The 22,047-nt window shown below is 40.4% G+C and overlaps 1 protein-coding gene across 3 annotated transcripts in view; it reads right to left on the reverse strand.

Annotated features, from left to right (window-relative positions):
• CEP162 (centrosomal protein 162) overlaps positions 1–22,047 on the reverse strand; it is a 94,249-nt gene that overhangs the window by 41,053 nt on the left and 31,149 nt on the right. For all 3 annotated transcript variants that reach the window (XM_062186448.1, XM_062186449.1, XM_062186447.1), the window contains 6 exons: positions 17,607–17,798; positions 16,999–17,080; positions 15,328–15,610; positions 13,804–14,065; positions 809–942; positions 359–586 (listed from right to left, as the gene is read on the reverse strand). In XM_062186448.1, coding sequence (XP_062042432.1) covers positions 359–586; positions 809–942; positions 13,804–14,065; positions 15,328–15,610; positions 16,999–17,080; positions 17,607–17,798 — 1,181 coding nt within the window. The remainder of the gene's footprint in view (positions 1–358; positions 587–808; positions 943–13,803; positions 14,066–15,327; positions 15,611–16,998; positions 17,081–17,606; positions 17,799–22,047) is intronic.

Here is a 22,047-nt window from a genome sequence, read left to right on the forward strand (position 1 = left end):
GTGGTGAGTGAAATAACTCAGAAATACTACATATTAATAGTCTATGAATCTGGACCTTCTACAGCAGTTTTTGAGGAAATCTGTATTTCTTTGTAGGTCACAATGAACCAATTTGTTTTACAAAGCACTGTGAACAGCAGAAAACCATCAAAATGAACTGGTTTAAATTTAGATTTCCCCCACAAGGAGTTCAATCTAAGCTCTCCAGTAAGGAGGCACTCCCTAGAACCAAGTCCATAATTTATACAGCAAATACATCAAGTCAAATAGCTCCATGTACCAAGGAGCAATGCATTTAGAAGAAAGTGCAGGGAATTACTTAAAATAAAAAGGAAAAATAGAACAATGTGTCTGGTACCTTAGCTTGAAGAATGTAATTGTCTTGATTTAATTTGAAGAGTTCTTTTTCCTGTTGTCTCTTTAGTTCTTCCAGTTTATTTTCTAGCTCTTTCTCTTTTTCTGAGAATGTGATTTTAATTTGTTCAATTAGGGCTTGTGCACCCCTCCATTTGTCCTCTGCTTCCTGAACTCTTTTAAACATAAGTAATTCCTTCTCCTTGTTTCCACCACCATGTCCTAAAGAATCCTTTTAAGGAAAAGCATTACTTCATTACAGTGGACTTACAAAGACGATGGGAAGATAGGTGGTTAGGAAAAAACAAAGCAAAACACACAAAGGATAAAAATAGCAATGTTCCACTATATAAGAGCATGAATATACATTCAATAACAATGCATTTATAATTTAGTTTTAAAATGATTTTAGAATTTATGGAATTATATGAATAATTTGAAATCTAATACCTACAGTCTGAAATTGAACACACAATTCTGTTTCTGTAGGCTCTTCACACTTCTCAGGGGCAACCAGGCAACTTTCAGTTCTGGGAGCTGGTTTACCCAAAGCAGCAGGCTTGATAACTCTTGTTCCAGTTAAGATTTCTAAACAGTGTAAACAATAGATAAAAGCACCAGAAATGCCAAGTTGAATGTGTATTCAGCAATTATGTAACAGCAAGTACAAATACAGTGGGAACACTAAGATAAAATGAGGATCTCAGCATAGGCAATACACACCACTCTAACACAGCTGTTTTATTAGGACAACTGATTGCACTCAGATGAACTGCACCCCATAATCAACATCTTACTCGACTTGACACAGATGGCTAATTGATCCAAGATAAGCCTAATGACAAATAGAGCTAAACAAATGTGAGAAGAATGTAGGATTAGATACATTTAGGCTTTATTATTTTTAAACAAATTAGTCACGTGTTCACGGTAACAACAATTTCTAAATGACAAATCAAAGAGCAGCTGATAATGTTATAGAAGCATCTTAGTTCAGATTCAGTAGGCTTTCAAAGCATACTTTTTAAAAACAATATATATCAAGGTATTACAGGGTTAACAGAATTATAAAAATTTCATGGAAGGGGCCTGCACTGTGGTATAATGGGTAAAGCTGCCACCTGCAACGCCGGCATCACATATGGGCACCAGTTCGAGTCCTGGATGTTCCACTTCCAATCCTACTCCCTGCTGATGTGCCTGGGAAATCAGTGGAGGATGGCCCAAGTCCTTGGATGCTTGCACCCATGTGGGAGACTTGGAGGAGGCTCCAGGCTCCTAGCTTTGGATCTGTCCAGTTCCTACCATTGTGGCCATTTGGGGAGTGAACCAGCAGATGGAGACCTCTCCTCTCTCTCCCTCAGCCTCTCAAATAAGATAAATAAATCTTTAAAAAGAATTTCATGGATGACTTTATAATGGCTAATCTATTTTTTTTTTTTTATTTTTAGAATTTGAGAGGTAGAATTACAGACAGTGAGAAGGAGAGACAAGAGAGAAAGGTCTTCCATCCACTCACTCACCAAATGGACACAATGGTCAGAGCTGAGCCGACCTGAAGCCAGGAGCCAGGAGCTTCTTCTGGGTCTCCCACATGGGTGCAGGGGCCCAAGTGCTTGGGCCATCTTCTACTGCTTTCTCAGGCCATAGCAGAGAGCTGGATAGAAGTGGAGCAACCGGGACTAGAACCAGTGCCCATATGGGATGCCAGTGCTGCAGATGGAGGATTAATCTGCACCACAGCGCTGGACCTGGTTAATCTAAATTTGACTTTAAAAGATTAACAGTATTTTTATAATGTCTTGGTAATATATATTACAAATAAAATGTATATTCTGTTCCAATATCAGCTTTGAAGAGAACCTGTAAAATTTCCAAACAGCAGAAATGATTCTAAGGCCAATATATTATTTAGTTAGTAATAAGCAACATTTAGGGGAAATACCTAGAAGGGATCTTAAAGCCCATATTCAAATTCTACAAGTCTGGACACTCAACAAACATTATTTGATTGCCTTAAAGGTAAATGAAAAAATTCAATATCTATATTTTTAAAATAATTTTTTCAAGATGCTAACTTTTTAAATGCAGGGTTAACCTTTTCATCAAAAGTGTTACACATGATTATTAAAGTCAAAAGAAACAAGTTACCAACAATCTCTTACTGAAAGACTGCATTTCAGTCTTTCTCCAGGCATGCAAAAGTTTTTCTTAAAAAAAGTCATTATTACATTTAATTAAACTCTTTGATGTAGGTCTTTAGAGAAATTTCTTAAAGTGCTGGCAAAGCAATTGTTTAAAAAAGCAGGCATTTAATCCCTCCAAATCACTGGAGGTTCATTACTGTAACCAAAGAATGAGGTATGATCCGTCAGCCTAAGATTCTTCTTAGAACAGGGAAGCCTGCAAAGAGTTATTCTTGTTCACAGCTCTAGTTTTGCTAGTTCTTTTGGAGAATTCTCTTCCTGAATTCTTATTTTTGATTTTGTTCTCAGTGGAATAAAGTATCTTAAGTAATAACTTTCAGTAATGCTACATGGGCATTATCTTCTCCCTCCCTTTCTATGTGAAAGAAAATGTGCTTAAACGTGAAAGGTAAACTAAAAGACATCACAGAATTTGGAACATGTGATCCCTTCTTGAAAAATAACATATTAAGAAAATTCTGTCAAAAAGGAAACCAATCAAAAATTCCAGAACTGAGAAATTATGGCTGAGAGACTGGTGAAAAGTATTCAACTTCTTTATTAATCAGAACTAAGACTGACAATGGAAAAGCAAAAGGGAACAATAGTTATAGAGGAGTATAATAAACATATCACTACCTCGAACAAATGAAATAAAAACCAACAAAAACATGTAGAAGCCATGTGATTTGGGAAATACATTATTTTATATTTCAATCAAGAAGAGGAATCAACCAATAATATTTAGAATTGAAAAAGCAGTTAAGAAACAACACTACAGTCGTGGGAACCTTTTTGAGTTATTTACTCACATATGTTTTTCTTAAGCCTTTTGGGAACTGTAACTTCATAGGATAAGTTTATTTTTCTTCTTATAAAGTAAACCTAAAGCTAATGTTTAATTTAAAAGGAGGGGCAGGCCTTGTGGCCCAGCTGTTAGGCCACTGCTTGGGATGCCTGCATCTCATATGGGAGTTCCTGAGTTTGAGTCCTGGCTTTCCTTTTGATACTGCTTCCTGCTAATTCACACTTTGTGGGGAGCAGGAGATAGCTCAAGTAGTTGGGTCTCCACCACTCACACAGGAAACCAGGATGAAATGATAGGTTCCTGGCTTCAGCTTGGCTCAGCCATGGCTGTTATGGGTATTTAGGAAGTGAATCAGAGGATGGTGCATGGGGTGTTTGTAGGTATGTTTGTGTCTGCCTTTTATAGCAGCTTTCTTCTGTAATGGATTATAACCTGAGGCACCAATTCTTCTCTTCTTATACCCATCCAATTTGTCTTTCCAAGACACCTCCTTGTCCAGTTGACTGATTTAACCCATCCTTGCAAAACCCAAGGTGAATTCTCAGAGGTTGGCATTGTGGCACAGGAGTTAGGTTGCCACTGTGATGCCAGCATCCCATGTGAGCGCTGGGTGGAGTCCCAGCTGCTCCACTTCTGATCCAGTTCCTGTTAATGCTCCTGGAAAAGCAGTGGAAAATGGCCCAGGTACTTGGGCTCCTGCCACCTACATTGGCAAGCTGGATGGATTTAGTCTCCTATCTTCAGACCGGCTCAGTGTGTTGTGGCCATTTGGGGAGTGAACCAATGGATAGAGAATCTCTGTCTCTACTCTCTGTAATTCTGCCTTTCAAATAAATAAAACAAACCTTTAAAAAAAAAGTGAGTTCTCAATCCATATCTTTCTTTGCTTATTAGTGGCAAAATACTGATCAGATTCTTCTTAAAACACTTTGTTCATTTGGTCTTTAGGATTCCACCTGCTTTCAAGGTTTCCTCCAATCTCACCATGTCTTCACTTGTAATTCTTTCTCTTCTGCTTGATTTTTAATCCTTCTTTTGAAGTTTTTTTTTTTTTTTTTTTTTTTTTTTTAACTTTTTGACAGGCAGAGTGGACAGTGAGAGAGAGAGACAGAGAGAAAGGTCTTCCTTTGCCGTTGGTTCACCCTCCAATGGCCGCCGCGGTAGGCGCGCTGCGGCCGGCGCACCGCGCTGATCCGATGGCAGGAGCCAGGTGCTTCTCCTGGTCTCCCATGGGGTGCAGGGCCCAAGCACTTGGGCCATCCTCCACTGCACTCCCTGGCCACAGCAGAGAGCTGGCCTGGAAGAGGGGCAACCGGGACAGGATCGGTGCCCCGATCGGGACTAGAACCTGGTGTGCCGGCGCCGCAAGGCGGAGGATTAGCCTAGTGAGCCGCGGCGCCGGCCTCTTTTGAAGTTTTTAATGATTTATTTATTTAAAAGGTAGAGAGGCGAAGCCAGAGAGAGAGCTCCTCCATTCACCAGTTCATTCCCCAATGTCGGCAACAGCCAGGTCCCACCCAGGCAATGGCCAGGTCAAAGCCTGGCAGGAATTCCCAAGTGGGTGGTAGGTGCCTTCCCAGGTGCATTAGCAGGAAGCTAGAGGAGAACAGCTGGGATTTGAACTGATACTGTTATAGGCTTCACCTACTGCACCATGTGGGCCCCTCTGCTTGAGCTCTTAAGATGGCATGTCTGGGGGGCCAGCGCCGTGGCTTACTCGGTTAATCCTCCACCTGCGGTGCTGGCATCCCATGTAGGTGCCAGGTTCTAGTCCTGATTGCTCCTCTTACAGTCCAGCTCTCTGCTGTGGCCCAGGAGGGCAGTGGAGGATGGCCAAGTGCTTGGGCCCCTGCACCTGCACGGGAGACCAGGAAGCACTACCTGGCTCCTGGCTTCAAATCAGCGCAGTGCCAGCCATAGCGGCCATTTGGGGAGTGAACCAATGGAAGGAAGACCTTTCTCTGTCTAGAAACCTACCAAATTAAAAAAAAAAAAAAGATTGGCATGTCTGGAACCTAGATCCTGGTTTCCTTTTTTTCCTTCTAGTAGTGCTTACTTTCTTGGTACTCTTGGTCTTATAAAAAACCATCTTTGGGGGCGGAGCCAAGATGGCGGATAGTGAGGACGTGCGCCATAGTTTGGGAAAATAGTTTCATAAAAGTGGAATTACTGTAGCCTCAGGAAAAGATTCAAGAAAAAAACTGCAGAGGAAACGCTTCCGGATCTAGTGGATGTGACACACAGGACCTACAGGGAGCCCACCGTGTGGAAACCCAACCGCGGGAACCGAGCCACAGAATCTCACCAGCGCGGGAACGAACGGAAGGTCAGACAAAGGCGTCAGAAACCCGACATTGGGGGGGAAAAAAAGAGGCCTCTCTATTCACTCACAGAGCAAAACAAAGAGCAGGTGCCATTTTACATATGTAAAGCGCCACCTACGAGTTCACAAACTCAGTAACTTTGGAACTTTGGTGAAACTTGAGAACACATTGAGGGCTGCATAAACTCTTTGTGTGGTCCCAGGGGTAGATCAAACGAATACTCACAGAGGCCAGATTTCAACTACACTCAATTCCACTCACCTGTGCCAAATAACTCCCCAACTGAAAAAAAAAAAAAAAAAAAGAGAGAGAGAGAGAGAGAGAGAGCAATCCAGCAAGGAGCAAGGGAGAGAACAATCTGGGTGAGTCGCTTTTTGCACAGCCTTAAACTTGAAGAATCAAGCAGAGCTCTCTGGCCACACCCATCACAGCCTCTAAGGATCCATCAAAGCAGACAGCCCACTTAGAGGCATAGTATAATGAGAAAAAAACACCACAGCCAAAAAAAAAAACAAAAAACAAAAAAACCATAAATTATCTCCAACATGCCAAACAACAAACGTAGAAGCCGAGGTAACAAGAGCAAGGAATACACTGTGATGCACCCAAATGAACAAGACACCCCAATCCAAGATTATGAAGATGAAGAGATAGAGGAAATGCAAGAAGCAGATCTCAAAAAATTGATAAGAACATTAAGAAGTTCTCAAAAACAAATTCTTGAACTACAGAAATCCTTAATGGACAAGATAGAAAATCTCTCTCGTGAAAATGAAATCTTAAGGAGGAATGAAAATGAAATGAAACTAGTAGAACATGAAACTGTGATAGTGACAAAAAACCACAATGAAATGAAGAACTCAATAGATCAAATGACAAACACATTAGAGAGCCTTAAAAACAGAATGGGTGAAGCAGAAGAGAGAATATCGGAATTAGAAGACAGAGAACAGGAAAGGAAACAATCAAATCAAAGAAAAGAAGAAGAAATCAGAAATCTAAAAAATACTGTCCGGAATCTACAGGATACTATTAAAAAACCCAACATTCGGGTTCTAGGAGTTCCTGAAGGCATGGAGAGGGAGAAAGGATTAGAAGGCATTTTCAGTGAGATACTAGCAGAAAATTTCCCAGGTTTCGAGAAGGACAGAGACATCCTAGTACAGGAAGCTCATAGAACCCCTAATAAACATGATCAAAAGAGATCCTCACCACGACACGTCGTAATCAAACTCACCACAGTGAAACACAAAGAAAAGATCCTAAAATGTGCAAGAGAGAAACGATAGATTACTCTCAGAGGATCTCCAATTAGACTCACAGCTGACTTCTCATCAGAAACCCTACAAGCTAGGAGAGAATGGCGAGATATAGCCCAGGTACTAAGAGAGAAAAACTGCCAGCCCAGAATATTATATCGTGCAAAGCTCTCATTTGTGAATGAAGGTGAAATAAAGACCTTTCACAGCAAACAGAAATTGAAAGAATTTGTCGCCACTCGTCCAGCCCTGCAAAAGATGCTTAAAGATGTGTTACATACAGAAACACAGAAACATGGTCACCAATATGAAAGAAGATAAAGGAAGGAAACCTCACAGCAAAAGATCACAGGAGTCTCAAACCATATATGAGAAAAAATCTTTGGCAAATGACAGGGCAAAGTTACTCCTTCTCAATAGTCACATTGAATGTTAATGGCTTGAACTGTCCAGTTAAAAGACACCGATTGGCCGGCGCCGCGGCTCAATAGGCTAATCCTCCGCCTTGTGGCGCCGGCACACCGGGTTCTAGTCCCGGTCAGGGCACCGATCCTGTCCCGGTTGCCCTTCTTCCAGGCCAGCTCTCTGCTGTGGCCAGGGAGTGCAGTGGAGGATGGCCCAAGTGCTTGGGCCCTGCACCCCATGGGAGACCAGGAGAAGCACCTGGCTCCTGCCATCGGATCAGCGCGGTGCGCTGGCTGCAGCGCGCTACCGCGGCGGCCATTGGAGGGTGAACCAACGGCAAAAGGAAGACCTTTCTCTCTGTCTCTCTCTCTCACTGTCCACTCCGCCTGTCAAAAATTTAAAAAAAAAAAAAAAAAAAAAGAAGACACCGATTGGCTGATTGGGTTAAGGGACAAAACCCATCTTTTTGCTGCTTACAAGAAACTCATCTTTCCAACAACGATGCATACAGACTGAAAGTGAAAGGCTGGAAAAAGATATACCATGCCAACAGAAATGAAAAAAGAGTGGGCGTAGCCATCTTAATATCGGACAACATAAACTTTACCACAAAAACTGTTAAGAGAGACAAAGAGGGACACTATTTAATGATTAAGGGATCCATTCAACAGGAAGATATAACGATTATCAATGTATATGCACCTAATTACAGGGCACCAGCTTATTTAAAAGACTTGTTAAGGGACTTAAAGGGAGACTTAGACCCCAATACAATAGTACTGGGGGACTTCAATACTCCACTCTCAGAGATAGACAGATCAACAGGACAGAAGATCAACAAGGAGACAGTAGATTTAAATGACACTATAGCCCACATGGATCTAACAGATATCTACAGAACATTTCATCCTACATCTAAGGACTTTACATTCTTCTCAGTAGTACATGGAACCTTCTCTAGGATTGACCACATACTAGGCCATAAAGCAAGTCTCAGCAAATTCAAAAGAATTAGAATCATACCATGCAGCTTCTCAGACCACAAAGGAATGAAATTAGAAATTAGCAACTTGGGAATCCCTAGAGCACGTGCAAACACATGGAGGTTGAACAACAGGCTCCTGAATGAACAATGGGTCATAGAAGAAATTAAAAGAGAAATCAAAAATTTTCTGGAAGTAAATGAGGATAACAGCACAACATACCAAAACCTCTGGGATACAACAAAAGCAGTGTTAAGAGGAAAGTTTATATCAATAGGTGCCTACATCAAGAAATTGGAAAGGCACCAAATAGATGAGCTTTCAAGTCATCTCAAGGATCTAGAAAATCTGCAGCAAACCAAACCCAAACCCAGTAGAAGAAGAGACATAATTAAAATCAAAGAAGAAATCAACAGGATTGAATCCAGAAAAACATTACAAAAAATCAGCCAAACAAGGAGCTGGTTTTTTGAATAAATAAACAAAATTGACACCCCATTGGCCCAACTAACTAAAAAAAGAAAAGACCCAAATCAATAGGATCAGAGATGAAAAGGGAAACGTAACAACAGACACCACAGAAATAAAAAGAATCATCAGAAATTACTACAAGGACTTGTATACCAACAAACAGGGAAATCTATCAGAAATAGACAGATTCTTGGACACGTACAACCTACCTAAATTGAGCCAGGAAGACACAGAAAACCTAAACAGACCAATAACTGACACAGAAATTGAAACAGTAATAAAGGCCCTCCCAACAAAGAAAAGCCCAGGACCAGATGGATTCACTGCTGAGTTCTACCAGACATTTAGAGAAGAATTAACTCCAATTTTTCTCAAACTATTCAAAACAATCGAAAAAGAGGGAATCCTCCCAAATTCTTTCTATGAAGCCACCATCACCTTAATTCCTAAGCCGGAAAAAGATGCAGCATTGAAAGAGAATTACAGATCAATATCCCTGATGAACATAGATGCAAAAATACTCAATAAAATTCTGGCCAATAGAATGCAACAACACATCAGAAAGATCATCCACCCAGACCAAGTGGGATTTATCCCTGGTATGCAGGGATGGTTCAACATTCGCAAAACAATCAACGTAATACACTACATTAACAGACTGCAGAAGAAAAACCATAGGATTCTCTCAATAGACGCAGAGAAAGCATTTGATAAAATACAACACCCTTTCATGATGAAAACTCTAAGCAAACTGGGTATGGAAGGAACATTCCTCAATACAATCAAAGCAATTTATGAAAAACCCACGGCCAACATCCTATTGAATGGGGAAAAGTTGGAAGCATTTCCACTGAGATCTGGTACCAGATAGGGATGCCCACTCTAACCACTGCTATTCAATACAGTTCTGGAAGTTTTAGCCATAGCTATTAAGCAAGAAAAAGAAATTAAAGGGATACAAATTGGAAAGGAAGAACTCAAACTATCCCTCTTTGCAGATGATATGATTATTAAGGGGACTCAAAGAACTCTTCTAAGAGACTACTGGAACTCATCGAAGAGTTTGGCAAAGTAGCAGGATATAAAATCAATGCACAAAAATCAACAGCCTTTGTATACACAGGCAATGCCACGGCTGAGGAAGAACTTCTAAGATCAATCCCATTCACAATAGCTACAAAAACAATCAAATACCTTGGAATAAACTTAACCAAAGACGTTAAAGATCTCTACGATGAAAACTACAAAACCTTACAGAAAGAAATAGAAGAGGATACCAAAAAATGGAGAAATCTTCCATGCTCATGGATTGGAAGAATCAATATCATCAAAATGTCTATTCTCCCAAAAGCAATTTATACATTCAATGCAATACCCATCAAGATCCCGAAGACCTTCTTCTCAGATCTGGAAAAAATGATGCTGAAATTCATGTGGAGACACAGAAGACCTCGAATAGCCAAAGCAATCCTGTACAACAAAAACAAAGCTGGAGGCATCACAATACCTGATTTCAGGACATACTACAGGGCAGTAGTTACCAAAACAGCATGGTACTGGTACAGAAACAGATGGATAGACCAATGGAACAGAATAGAAACACCAGAAATCAATCCAAACATCTACAGCCAACTTATATTTGATCAAAGATCCAAAACTAATCCCTGGAATAAGGACAGCCTATTCAATAAATGGTGCTGGGAAAACTGGATTTCCACATGCAGAAGCTTGAAGCAAGACCCATACCTTTCACCTTACACAAAAATTCACTCAACATGGATTAAAGACTTAAATCTATGACCCGACACCATCAAATTATTAGAGAGCATTGGAGAAACCCTGCAAGATATAGGCACAGGCAAAGACTTCTTGGAAAAGACCCCAGGAGCACAGGCAGTCAGAAACAAAATTAACATTTGGGATTGCATCAAATTGAGAAGTTTCTGTACTTCAAAAGAAACAGTCAGGAAAGTGAAGAGGCAACTGACAGAATGGGAAAAAATATTTGCAAACTATACTACAGATAAAGTGTTGATACCCAGAATCTACAAAGAAATCAAGAAAATCCACAACAACAGAACAAACAACCCACTTAAGAGATGGGCCAAGGACCTCAATAGACATTTTTCGAAAGAGGAAATCCAAATGGCCAACAGACACATGAAAAAATGTTCAACATCACTAGCAATCAGGGAAATGCAAATCAAAACCACAATGAGGTTTCACCTCATCCCAGTGAGAATGGCTCACATTCAGAAATCTATCAACAATAGATGCTGGAGAGGATGTGGGCAGAAAGGGACACTAACCCACTGTTGGTGGGAATGCAAACTGGTTAAGCCACTATGGAAGTCAGTCTGGAGATTCCTCAGAAACCTGAACATAACCCTACCATACAACCCAGCCATCCCACTCCTTGGAATTTACCCAAAGGAAATTAATTTGGCTAATAAAAAAGCCATCTGCACATTAATGTTGATTGCAGCTCAATTCACAATAGCTAAGACCTGGAACCAACCCAAATGCCCATCAACTGTAGACTGGATAAAGAAATTATGGGACATGTACTCCATAGAATACTATACAGCAGTAAGGAACAATGAAACCCAGTCATTTGCAACAAGATGCAATCTGGAAAACATCATGCTGAGTGAATTAAGCCAGTCCCAAAGAGACAAATTTCATATGTTTTCCCTGATTGGTGACAACTGAGCACCAAAGGGGAAACCTGTTGAAGTGAAATGGACACTATAAGAAACAATGACCTGATCAGCTCTTGTCCTGACTCTAGATGTACAATGTAATACTTTATCCTTCCTAGTATTTGTTGTTATTGTTGTTGTTGTTGTTCTAGTACTAGTGGTTGAACTCTGTAATTAACACACAATTATTCTTAGGAGTTTAAATTTTAACTGAAAAGTGATCCCTGTTAAAAATTTAAGAGTGGAAAAAGAGAGGGAGGAGATGTACAATTTGGGACATGCACAATCAGACTTGCCCCAAATGATGGAGTTAGAAATGTGCCAGGGGATTCCAATACAATCCCATCAAGGTGGCACGTACCAATGCCATCTCACTAGTCCAAGTGATCAATTTCAGTTCACATTCAATGGCTCTGATAGGTCTAAGAGTCAAAGGGATCACACAAACAAGACAAGTGTCTGCTAATACTAACTGAATCAAAAAGGGAGAGAAAGATTCAACATGGGAAGTGGGATACACAGCAGGCTCATAGAATGGCAGACGTCCTAAACAACACTCTGGCCTCAGAATCAGCCCTTAAGGCATTCGGATCTGGCTCAAGAGCCCATGAGAGTATTGTAGGCATGGAAAACCAAGACACCATGGAAAAGAAAAAAAAAAGAAGACCTAAATGAAAGATCTCTGTGAGTGAGATCCCAGTGGAAAGAATGGGGCCATCAAAGAAGGAGGTACCTTTCTCTGAAGGGAGGAGAGAACTTCCACTTTGACTATGACCCTATCGGAATAAGATCAAAGTCAGCGAACTCTATGGCTGGCACCGTGGCTCACTAGGCTAATCCTCTGCCTTGTGGCGCCGGCACACCAGGTTCTAGTCCCGGTCGGGGCACCGATCCTGTCCCGGTTGCCCCTCTTCCAGGCCAGCTCTCTGCTGTGGCCAGGGAGTGCAGTGGAGGATGGTCCAAGTCCTTGGGCCCTGCACCCCATGGGAGACCAGGAGAAGCACCTGGCTCCTGCCATCGGATCAGCGCGGTGAGCCCTCCGCAGCGCACCTACCGCGGCGGCCATTGGAGGGTGAACCAACGGCAAAAGGAAGACCTTTCTCTCTGTCTCTCTCTCTCACTGTGCACTCTGCCTGTCAAAAATTAAAAACAAACAAACAAAAAAAACAAAACAAAACAAAAGTCAGCGAACTCCAAAGGCTTCCATAGCCCTGGCAACTCATGACTAGAGCCTAGGGAGATTACTGACGCCATGAACAGGAGTGTCAAATTGTTAAGTCAGCAACAGGAGTCACTGTGTACTTACATCCCATGTGAGATCTGTCCTTAATGTGTTGTCTAATGTGCAGTGATGCTATAACTAGTACTGAAACAGTATTTTTACACTTTGTGTTTCTGCGTGGGTACAAACTGATGAGATCTTTACTAATTATGTACTGAATCGATCTTCTGTATACAAAGATAATTGGAAATGAAAAAAAAAAAAAAAAAAAAACCTGGTGTTAAATTGGAAATGGCATAGAAAATTAATTTTTTTAAAAAAATATTATGTAGGATCTCTGTCTTTAATGTGCTGTACACTCTTATTTAATGCTTTAACTAGTACTCCAACAGTATTTTTTTCACTTTGTGTTCCTATATGGGGGCAAACTGTTGAAATCGTTACCTAATATATACTAAACTGATCTTCTGTATAGAAAGAGAATTGAAAATGAATCATGATGTGATTGGAAGGGGAGAGGGAGCGGGAAAGGGGAGGGTTGTGGGTGGGAGGGAAGTTTTGGGAGGGGGAAGCCATTGTAACCCATAAGCTGTACTTTGCAAATTTATATTCATTAAATAAACGTTTAATAAAAAAAAAAAAAACCATCTTTAACAACACTTGCCAAAAGATATCTACAGTTCATACCTGCCTCTTGAACTGCAGATTTAAATCTAATTGCCTCCTTGTCAACTTCATTTGCATATCAAATAGACAACTCAAAACTGACATCTCAAAACTAAACACTTCAGTCCACATGCAAATCTACTCTTCCCCATCCCACCTGATAGTAATTCAATTTTCCAGATAAAAAATTTAGTAGCCTGAAACCAGCTGTTCAGATTTTTGGTTCTGTCTTCGAAATGTATCCTTACCCAATCACTTTTTTATCCCCATCCACTGCCACCATCCTGGGTCAAGCCCCATGTATGACCTTCTATAAACTGTTTCAGAAGAATATAGTACCTTCAGATTAATTTCTCGCCCTAAAACAAGGAAGGAAATAAACTATATGTACAGAAATTTATTATAAAAAAAGTATAGGATTACCTTTTTTCCTAGCTTGATTTGAGGTAGGAATGGGTTTCAAGTTTTTGGTTTTCACAATGTCCTTTGAAGATTTCTTTTCAAAAGTAGAAAACATCTTGAGTGGAGAACTGGGTTTGCCATAGCCTGAGCTCCTAACTGATGCATATAATCCACTCTGAGGTTTTTTTTTAAGCAAAGGAGGTGCACTTCTGGCCTTCTTGTATGGTACCTGTTTACCAATTACAGCCCCTTCTTCTCCAGAACTCAGTTGAGATCGAAAAATCTGCATACAAAAAAATGTAAATTCTTCAGTATCTAAATGAACTTCAACTGTTGTGAAGGAAAAGTTAACATATAGCAAGATACTCATCATGACCAAATAATATAGTTTGTAAAAGGTAAACAACTATGATAAAGTTTTCTAGTTCTAATCTTGGCACTTTGTAATACAGTTTCAAAGTTAGCATTAAAACAAAGCAAATAACAAAGCAAAAAAAGGTTTCCAGAGAGCCAGATGTGTAATTACTAGAATGAACATGGAAGAGATCAAAGAAAGAATATATTTCAAGATTACATTTGAAATCTTTCTGTCCACTCAACTTTTCAAGATGCTTTAAAAATTTCACTGAAATTTTGACTTACTCCACAAAGAACTGGAGATGATTTATAGTAAATACACAATTCAAAATTATAAAATACAAACAGAATATTGAAACCAGGGAAACTACAAAGCAGAAGAGATCAAGAACAAAGGAAAAAAAGGGATAGTGAAGTATAAACTTCCCCACAGTTGTTAACAGCATTCCTGTAAAGTGCCACTTACCTACAATGTAAACTATTGGAAAGACTGAACAACAAACACTGAACAAACACATAATGATAAATACAGTTTATTTTCTTTTACTATTCAAATTCTGGGCTATGCTTGGAAAAAAAGATGAGGAAGAAACAAAAGAAACACTGTGAAGAACAGCTTCTAAAAGAAAGCTAATGCCACAGTGGTATTTTTTAATTTGGGGACTAGAGGGCACTGTAATAAATATCACCCACAAGTCCACAAATCTTGAGCATCTACTGTGGAGGTTACTGTGTAATCAATCCCAGTGGCAGAACACATTTATCAACAGTACTTTATAAAACTTTTTTTTTTTTTTGACAGGCAGAGTTAGACAGTGAGAGAGAGAGAGAAAAGTCTTCCTTTTTCCATTGGTTCACCCCCCAATGGCCACGATAGCCGTTGCGTTGTGCTGGCGTGCTGCGCTGATCCAAAGCCAGGAGCCAGGTGTTTTTCCTGGTCTCCCATGCAGGTGCAGGGCCCAAGCACTTGGGCCATCCCCCACTGTACTCCCGGGCCACAGCAGAGAGCTGGACTGGAAGAGGGGCAACTGGGACAGAATCCGGTGCCCCGACCAGGACTAGGACCCAGGGTGCCGGCACTGCAGGCGGAGGATCAGCCTAGTGAGCCACGGCGCCGGCAGTACTTTATTAATCTGACATAACTTCATTGCTAAATTTATCAAAGCAATTTGGATTATACATACTTACTTTATTAATTTTGTCATCTTGAGGTAATAATAATGCATTAATGGACAATTTTTTCCTCAAAATATCAAGGTACATTTTATCAGTATGTTCCTCTGTAGCAGTTACTGGTGGGTAGCTATGTTCCATACCCTCAGTTGCTGTCTTTTGTAAAATCACATTCTCATCCTTTTTGTCCAAAAATTGGTTCACATGATGTAAGTCTTCAGGCATCACATTTGAGTTCATCTGTAGGGGTAAATGGCTAATATATTCAGTTTCCTTATCATCAGCCATTTTCTTAGAGCTATAAAATGAAATTGGACACAGAGAGTGAATCCTATGTAATATGACTCCTCAAATACCAGATATACACACACACACACATTATAAGAGTTGTAACTATTCAAATTAAAGTTACTAATGTTAAATACATTATTAATAAATTTGGGTTACCATAGCATATTCATATAGTATTAAGTAATCGATTTTAATTTCAGATAATTTTAAAACTGTAAAGTATAAAGAATTCCACAAATAACTCAGATCTACTTTCAAGAAAGCCAGGTCAAACAAGATTGAAATTATTTATTTATTTCAGAGGCAGAGACTGGTATAATCATTATCTGGTATTGGTGAGAGTTCCATCACAAAATTAGATTTATTTCAATTTCATTACTTGAATAATTGGGAATAAAGATACCTTGTCTACTTATTATATGGATTATGTGAGATACTGAATGTGACAATAATAATACAGAAATGCAAAATTGTCTTAAGACATGTTACTGTTGGGGGCTGGCGCTGTGGCATAGTGGGTAAAGCTGCCACCTGCAGTGTCGGCATCCCATATGGGCACCAGTTTGAGACCTGGCTGCTCCACTTCTGATCCAGCTCTCTGCTATGGCCTGGAAAAGCAGTGGAGGATGGCCCAAGTCCTTGGGACCCTGCACCTGCATGGGAAGACCCAGAGGAGGCTCCTGGCTTCTGGCTTCAGATAGGCGCAGCTCCGGCTGCTGCAGCCAATTGGGAAGTGTACAAGCAGATGAAAGACCTCTCTCTCTATGCCTCTCCTCTCTCTAACTCTGACTTTCAAATAAATATATAAATCTTTAACAACAAGAAAATACATGTTACTGTGCTGTACTAGTTTGTTTGTTGAATGACAGTGGGTCATGTATCCTTCCACCAAACTGTAAAACTGTACAGGACCTGAGAGATATTCATGAAACCCTATTCATATGTGAGCACAGAACTCACCTGTGAGACCAGGGCCAGTCTGCGCTTAAGACAAAACTAGCAGGTTTATAAAGAACATATCTATGACTCATCTAAAAAATAAAGTTCATTTTCTCTATGATTATAAAACAACTGTCCCTCATTATGTAGAGCTGAAGAGAGATCATATTTTTCAGTGAAAAGTTTTAATACCAATTAAGAGCAGTTTTTATTTAATAGCATCAATTTCTTTTTTATTACTAGAAGAATTTTTATGAATTAACTGAGTAAGAACATGAAAAGAAGTGAATAGTGACTCAAAGGGAAATTCATTATAAGCTAATGTTAGCCATAAATCTTATACTAGAAATCATGACATACAACAAAAAGTCATAAAAGTTTCCAATGACAGAACAAACAAAAAAACCCCAAAACTCAACAAATCATCCTACACAATGCAGTCCAAAAAACTCATACCTGATTGGTTGTAAATCAAAACCACTGACCCCAAAAGAATCTATTCTGATAGGTTTCATTAGCTCCTCTACTGTGGGCAGATCTAAAGAAGGAAAAAAAAAGTGAAATTTAAAGCCAAAATGTTATATAAATTGCTTATTTTGCATGTTTCATACCACCAAATTACATTTTCTCTAATTGACAGTTAACAAAATAGCACATGTAATAAACTGCTTCCCACTACAAATTTCCTTGTACTAAGAAAATCTCCTTTGATATTTATGAAATATCAGTGTCAAATATATATCTACATAAACACATGCACATATTTGCTAAGCATGTATTTAGTTGACCCCCCAATACTGTTCTCTATTAAAATAACAACTTTAATATATGTACATGCAAAAGAGTAAAAAATATCAACATAAGTGATTTCTTAATTTTGTGCAGGGATACTAGAAAAGGAAATTTTATTCTGTTTGGGTCAAACTTTATATGTAAACAAATGATTCCTGAGTTTCACGTGCACAAACTCTCTATGCTCACAAACTGTCTTTAAATTATATTATACTAGAAACTATTCAGTTAGGGTCTCAAATACTTAAAAAAATTGATCTATCAACTTTTACCAGATTCAGTAGTAGAAATGTTTTTTGAAGACTCTTCATTTTCTTGAGAATGATCTTTCACTGAGCCCTTGATATTTCCCATTGTGTTACATCCAGTTTTTTGCTCATCTGCATCCCCCAGTGAATGGGCTATATGACAGTAAGCCTGATGCAAGGCTTCAATGTCACTATTGCTTTGTCCATAAGAAACACCTGTTGAAATAAATGGCATCCCCAGTTATAATCACATCACAAATACAAAACACTAATGTCATCAATCTGTTAGGAATGATAAACAGGGCTGAAGGAAGGTTAATAAAAGTAGAGTTAACTACAGACATAGGGAATTTGTACCTACCTATAGTCTATTAGCATTAAATCACAGCAGATTCAATAACCCTTCTAGCATAAAATCTGACTTCACTAATTATTGTCCTTTCTTCCTACTACTTTTAATCAACCCCTCTCATTGTCCTAGTCCTAAATTTCCCAGACTATTCCTTTGAAGGATTCTACCCCTCCCTTATCACTATCATTCTCTTACTCTCTCTGCTTCCCTGTACCACCAAGCATCTTGTAATCTGCATATTTTCTTCAACTGTATTTCATTCCTCCACCTTCCTCCACCTTTGTAATTGGTTAAGTTTTCCAACATTCTACTAAAGCCACTATAATCAAACACAGTTTCCTAATGGTCAAATCCATCACCTCTCTTCAACGTTGTGAGTCATCTATTGCTTCTGTTATCCCTTCTTTTTCTTCTTATTCCCACCACTCTGAGATTATTTTTTCATCTCTTACGGTCAACAGCTCATTTCAGGGCTCTAGTTTTAGGCTTCTTTCTTAATTCTTATACTTTTGGCGCGGGGTGGTGGGGTGGTGGTGGTGGTGGTAAGGCTGGCTAATTTCATTAAGACCTTAGCTTGATCAGAAGCGGAACACCTTGGGGCTGGCACCATGGCACAGTAGGTTAATCCTCCGCCTGAGGTGCCAGCATCCCATGTGGGCACCGGTTCTGGTCCCGGCTGCTCCTCTTCCCATCCAGTTCTCTGCTATGGCCTGGGAAAGCAGTAGAAGATGGCCCAAGTGCTTGGGCTCCTGCACCCACGTGGGAGACCAGGAGGAAGCTCCTAGCTCCTGGCTCCTGGCTTTGGATCAGAGCAGCTCCAGTTGTTGCAGCTATTTGGGGAGTGAACCAACGGAAGGAAGACCTTTCTGTCTCTTCCTTTCACTATCTGTAACCCTACCTCTCAAATAAAAACAAAAAACAACAACAAAAAAAAGTGGAACACACGAGAAGATAGCAGAATAGGGAGGTAACTTACTGCTCCACTTTAGGGGAAGATAGTGGGAAAAAAAAAAAAAAGGAGAGACAGGGCCGGCACTGTGGCACACTGGGTTGGTCCTCCGCCTGCGGCGCTGGCATCCCATGTGGGTGCCAGTTCTGGTCCTGGCTGCTACTCTTCTGATCCAGCTCTCTGCTGTGGCCTAGGAAAGCAGTAGAGAATGGCCCAAGTCCTTGGGCCCTTGCACCCACGTGGGAGACCCAGAGGAGGCTCCTGGCTTCGGATCGGCGCAGCTCTGGCCATTGCGGTCATTTGGGGAGTGTACCAGCAGATGGAAGACCTCTCTCTCTGTCTCTCCCTCTCACCGTCTGTAACTCTACCTCTCAAATTAATAAATAAAAACTCTAAAAAAAAAAAAAAATGGAGAGAGTGTAATCTCAGGGAAGAGTTAGGAGAAAATTGCAGTGGAAACTCCATGCAAGTTAGAGGGACACTGTGCACTATGTGGAGGGTGTGGACATGCCGCATGAACATGGATACAATGAAGGATCCCAGCAGCTGAGAGCCTCAGCACCAGCTTTGGAGAGTAACGTGAGACCAGACTGCTGTAACTCAAGCCACTGGTGATAAAGCTGCGGGGAGAGCCTGGCGTGATTATGGCTTAGAGACCTCTGGGAGACAGTATACCTGCTAACCTAGAGGGAAAAAAGGGGGCACATTTCTCTCTCTCCAACCACCTGACAATGGCATCCTGTAACTAGATGAGAGAGGGTGAGCGCCATTTTGGACACACGTAACAGCCCCACCAGCTTGTGTCCATGGGCCCAGCAACCAGCAGAGAGGAGACACCTGAATCTGGCAGAGAGAACTGACAGGGGGCTGGGTGCCTGTGACTGTGGGAGCCTTGTGTGCTGGAACTGGGAAAACACTGGCTGCACGGGAGGGCTCAGGGTACGGCTGGGTCTCTGGAAAGTTGCTGTGGGTGGCTCCATATGCTCGGGGCTCCCTGACTGCCTGGGGAGAGTCATTGCTGGGGAATCCGTGCTCACACTGAGGAATGCATGGATCCTTTCTGTGGTTCTTGTGGCAGTGCAGGTGAATAATGCACCCACTGGAGCTAGTGCTTGGGCACTGGTCGCTGGAGGAGAGGAGGTGAGTGTGACACTATGCCAGCATTGCTGATCAACCCTCCCCTCAGATAAAAAAAGATTTACCACATCAGACTTGGGTGTCACACTGGACACTCTGTTCACCTTGGAGCATTCCACAGAGCTTCCTGGCCATACCCAGCACATACCTCGGGATATTCATGGAAAGAGCAGACACTTACTCAGTCACAGAGGCATAGTCCAAAGATAAAAGCCATCAGAGGGGGGAAATAAACCCAACAAGTATCTCCACAAATGCCTATGCAGAAAGCAAAGAAACAAGAATAAGAAAGACAACATGACATCCTCAAAGGAACACAACCAACTTATCTTGGATCAAGGAGCTAAAATCAATTCCTAAAGAAAGGAAAGTCTCTAACAAATGGCGCTGGGGAAACTGGATCTCCACAAGCAGAAGTATGAAGCAACACCCCTAACTTACACCTTCACAAAAATCCACTCAAAATGAATCAAAGACCTAAATCTATGACCAGATACTATCAAATTATTAGAGAACATTGGAGAAATCCTCTGCAAGTCATTGACATAGGCAAAGATTTCCTGGAAAAGACCACTGAAGCACAGGTAATCAAAGCCCAAATTCACAAATGGGATTATATCAAAATGAGAAACTTCTGCACTGCAAAGGAAACAGTAAGCAAAGTGAAGAAACAATTGACATAGCGGAAGAAATTATTTGTAAACTATGCAGTTGATAATGGATTAATATCCAGAATATACAAAGAGTGAAGAAACTCAACAAAAACAAATAATCCAGTTAAGAAATGGGCAAAGGACTTAAATACACATTTTTCCAAAGAGGAAATCCAAATGGACAACAGGCATATGAAAAAATGTTCAGGATCACTAGCTATTAGGGAAATGCAAAGCAAAACCACAATGAGGTTTTACCTCACTGCAGTTAGAATGGCTTTCACACAGAAATCAGCAAACAACAAGTGCTGGTGAGGATGTGGGGAAAAAGGTACTCTGGGCCACTGTTGTTGGGAATGTAAACTGGTACAGCCACTGTGGAAGACAGTATGGAGATACCTCAGAAATCTGAATATAGTCCTACCATATGACCCAGCCATTGCACTCCTGGGAATTATCTAAAGCAAATGAAATTCACATATGAAAGAGTTATCTGTACCCCATGTTTATTGAAGCTCAACTCACAATAGCTAAGATATGGAATCAACCCAAATGTCCATCAACTGAAGACTGCATAAAGAAATTGCAGGATATGTACACCATGGAATACTAAACAGCAGTAAAAAAAAAAAAAAATCAAACCCTGTCATTTGCAACAAAATGAGCACACTGGAAAACATATTTATTGAAATAAGTCAATCCCCAAAAGACAAATACCATATGATCTCTCTGATCTGTGGTAACCAACAGCACCTAAAAGGTAATGCACAGAAGTGAAACTTCGAGATGTGATGACTTTTAACAGCCCTTGCCTTGACTGTTCAAGAATAGTTTAAGGGTTTTTTTTTTTTTTTTCATACTATTTGTTAAACTCTTTACTTGGTATAGGGTTAATCTTATGTGTATAAAGTTAATTGAAAGTAGATCTTAGTAAAAAAATAAGAATGGGACTAAGAGAGGGAGGAGGAAGAAGTGTAGGAATGCATGTTGGAGGGAGGGTAGTGTGGGAAGCTAAATTTGTATTTATGAAATGCATGAAGTTTGTATATCTTAATGAAAAAGTTTCTGGATTAAAAAAAATGGATAAAAAGTAAAACAAAAAAGCTTGGCTTTAACTTCACTTTTGCTTGTGGCTCCCAAACCTTTGTCTTTTGATCTCTTTTCTTAACACAATCTCACCAACACATATTAGGATTGTCCTCTATGAAAATCACATCTAGAGGAGCAGCAAGATGGCGGAATAGGAAGGAAGCACACTATTAGTCCGGGGGAGAGACAGGTTAATTAAAGTGGAGATACTGCAGGGTCAAGGAAGAGTAGGGGAAGAAACAGCAGAGGAAACTCTTCTGGAACTAGTGATTCACAGTGGACCTG

The sequence above is a fragment of the Lepus europaeus genome, chromosome 3 (genome assembly GCF_033115175.1).
Source record: "Lepus europaeus isolate LE1 chromosome 3, mLepTim1.pri, whole genome shotgun sequence".
Classification (NCBI taxonomy): Eukaryota; Metazoa; Chordata; class Mammalia; order Lagomorpha; family Leporidae; genus Lepus; species Lepus europaeus.